The 3441-nt window shown below is 40.8% G+C and overlaps 1 protein-coding gene across 1 annotated transcript in view; it reads right to left on the bottom strand.

The window, feature by feature from the left end:
- The window catches only part of LOC126252728 (putative uncharacterized protein DDB_G0271982), a 1291-nt gene extending 194 nt beyond the window's left edge, over window positions 1–1097 (bottom strand). Inside the window, exons 1-3 of the mRNA XM_049953630.1 lie at window positions 1035–1097; window positions 294–435; window positions 194–225 (exon numbers count right to left, since the gene is read on the bottom strand). Of these exons, the coding sequence (XP_049809587.1) occupies window positions 194–225; window positions 294–435; window positions 1035–1097 (237 nt within the window). The remainder of the gene's footprint in view (window positions 1–193; window positions 226–293; window positions 436–1034) is intronic.
- Between the last annotated feature and the right edge of the window lie 2344 nt (window positions 1098–3441).

Here is a 3441-nt window from a genome sequence, read left to right as displayed (position 1 = left end):
CTCCACCTTCCTCTCCCTCTCTCTCTCTCCCCCTCTCCACCTTCCTCTCCCTCTCTCTCTCTCCCTCTCTCCCTCTCTCCCCCTCTCCACCTCTCCACCTTCCTCTCCCTCTCTCTCTCTCTCTCTCTCCCCCCCTCTCCACCTTCCTCTCCCTCTCTCTCTCTCTCTCTCTCCCCCCTCTCCACCTCTCTACCTTCCTCTCCCTCTCTCTCTCTCTCTCCCCCTCTCCACCTCTCTACCTTCCTCTCCCTCTCTCTCTCTCTCTCTCTCTCCCCCCCTCTCCACCTCTCCACCTTCCTCTCCCTCTCTCTCTCTCTCTCTCTCTCTCCCCCTCTCCACCTTCCTCTCCCTCTCTCTCTCTCTCTCTCTCTCTCTCTCTCTCTCTCTCTCTCTCTCTCTCTCTCTCCCCCCCCCTCTCCCCCTTCCTCTCCCTCTCTGGCAAAAATGAAGTGAGGTTGCAAAACCATTTCCAGAAATTTGAATACGAAAATGATTTTTTTTATAGAAAACGTGCCTTGTATTTTTCTATATAAAATATGTTAAACTCGACATGTCTTTGCCAATCATAAGATGATTTTATAAAAACCGATTGAGTATACCTATTGCAATCTCGTTATTAGAGATAAGTATCGTTACTCGAATAAAACCTTGCTTTTTCTTGATACTATTATTGAATACAGTGTGAATACTTCTTGTTCGATACCTTGTCCCTGACCAGTGGCCTACGACTGTTGGACGTAGCAAAGACTTTAAATAAATGTCGGCGCCTCAAGAATAGAAGAAATGATTATCCATTAAGAACGTGTCCGACAGGCAACTGTTTAGCAGTTCAAGTCAAGCTTCACAGACTGTGTGTGTATTGTCACGCCTCCCAGTTTATATTCCAGCGCACTGAAGCTGCGGGCGCTATCGTAGGAATCCTGAGTGGTGTTTGAACATTCTTTGCGCTTAGCTTCATGTGTGTCTTCCCGGAGATGGCGTTCAGGCGCGGAATGCAACGCGCGTGCTGTGGACGGCGCAGGCAGAATGTTTACGCAGCGGACAAAGGGCGCGTTGTGGGCCCCTCCTGGCCGATACTGCTGCTCGGGAACCGTCATCGGCTAACAGATGCAGTGTGTGGTGAGTGCAGCGGCGGGTGTTGGTCAGGTCAAGAGTCCGCGTGGCCGTCACTTCACCAACAATATCGCTTTCATCGCAGAGACAAAGAATGCCGGACGACACGAAACTTGTCAGAAACAGCCTTTACGTGACCTGATGTCGCCTAAATTTGTAAACAAAAAGCTACAACTGGTAGGGAGATCAAGCGGCTATGAGTTCGGCTAGACGCGAATGCGGATGCCCGTTGGTGTAGTTCGCCTGTCAGTGTTACAGCTATTTCTCGTGGATTTCGACATGCGCTGGAGTGGGCTCCGTCCTCCTCATTTACACTTCAGTGTCTGTGTATAGATGATAGGCCACTGTATCGCTCCAGTGCTCGTACGATTGTCGTATGGATAAATTTTTGGTAGCGCTATCATTACACCGAATTGTCGCATCCTATCGCTTATTACTGTGTTTTAATGTGCGTTTGCGTCGATCCTGGGCGCATAACATGACGATTTTGTGTTTTTTTTTTTCAATGTAGAATACACGCGCTTCTCAGATAATCCGAAAGTGGACCATATGACTAGTTATATCACAGTGAAGATCCAGGGGGATGCGGTATTTGAGTAGTTCATTTTGAAGGTAATGAGTCACATTTGGCGGTTTTTGAGGTCCAACTTAAGTTCTACAGAAATACGCCGTTTCAAGGCACCTGCACATTAGCATCTATCATAAAGAGCGTTAATTTTCTCACTATTTTCTGGTAATAAAATGGAGGAAATGTCGTGTCGGTAGTAGAGCTGTCATACCTTAGTGCGTAAAGTAATTGATACGATTATAAACTTGGGAAGTTTGTACCAACCAGTGGCGGTATGTATCGCCAAGGATTACATAAAAGGAAAGTTTTCATTTGTTGAGCATATTGCAGCCGTTTTTTTTTTTTTTTTTTTTTTTTTTTTTTTTTTTTTTTTTTTTTTTTTTTTTTAGAGAGAGAGAGAGAGAGAGAGAGAGAGAGAGAGAGAGGGGGGGCGGTCACTAAACAAAGTTTTACAGAGAACGGATTTTTAACTTAAAAACAATAATTCGCAGTAGAATGTTCACCAGCGAACCTACAATACTATCATATATTGATTTAAAAAAAGCATTTGATTCGGTAGACAGAGAAGCAATAGATACAATCATTAGAGAATTTGGTGTTAAAGCAAAATTAGCGAACATAATTCGTGAACTCTTACAAATAAGATATCGAAAGTTAAGCTTTTGGGAAGAAGGATCTCAACCATTTGAAATAAAACTGGTGCTAGACAAGGTGATGGTTTATCGCCTTTACAGTTTAATTGCGTTCTAGAAAAATTTGTAAGGGATCTGAAATTTGGAGCTAAAGAATCACAAAATTGAATAAATAATTCTAGGAAGGAAAACACACAAAATTAGGTAAACTGCCTGGCATTTGCAAACGATTTTAGAATACTTTCAGAAAATATGGTAGACGGAATTATTCAAATAGATCTTCTGAAAGAAATAGCATATAGAACAGGTTTCAAAATTTTAGGTAAAAACAAAATTCATGTCAAACGTAAAAATGCACATAAATTTATAGAAACACGAATAGGTAAATTAGAGCGAGTAATTTGCAGTGTTTGTAAGAGTTAACAAAATGGAGAGAGCATATGGTTTTTACAAAGAATATTTACAACAAAAATACATATCTAGAAAAACAAAACTTAAACACTATACCACAGTGGAACGACGAGAATGTTTATATAAACGTGAATGTCCAACAATGAACTATACGCTGGATAGAATGGAGGTGCTTGAAGGACAGATGGTTGGAAAATGAGAAGTAATGAGATAGTCGATAGAAATATAGAGAAAACATCAGGAGTAATGACTAAAAGAAGATAAATCTTTTTTGAACGCCTCTACCGAAAGAAATATTCCCGTATTCCCGGAAGAACAAACCGACAATAGCATGGATTACAGAATAAGAAAAGACGTATAAAGAAACAACTTCAAAAATCAGAAATACCAGACAGAATTCTGTTTAAGAATAAAATATTAATTTGATGGGACTTTCAATGCAGAAGAAATAAGAAATCGGGAACAACCTGGATAGAAGAAACGAAAAGACAAGAAGGGCAGAAGATGTAGTACTGGAAAAATAGAAAACGTAAAGAAAGGGAGAGGAATGAGGTTGTTACGTGATCCTAGTTGGCCAGTACGAAAAGATGTACATGAAATATTGCACAAGACACAATTAAATATCACAAAATTCTCTAAACATTTCACATTTCAATTTCATGTATTTATAATTCCTTACTGCGTTTGTAGTAAATTGAACTGTTTATTCAGTGTACA

This window comes from Schistocerca nitens, chromosome 4, assembly GCF_023898315.1.
Source record: "Schistocerca nitens isolate TAMUIC-IGC-003100 chromosome 4, iqSchNite1.1, whole genome shotgun sequence".
Classification (NCBI taxonomy): domain Eukaryota; kingdom Metazoa; phylum Arthropoda; class Insecta; order Orthoptera; family Acrididae; genus Schistocerca; species Schistocerca nitens.
The sequence above is the reverse complement of the archived record's forward strand: the minus strand, read 5'-3'. Positions and strand labels throughout refer to the sequence as shown.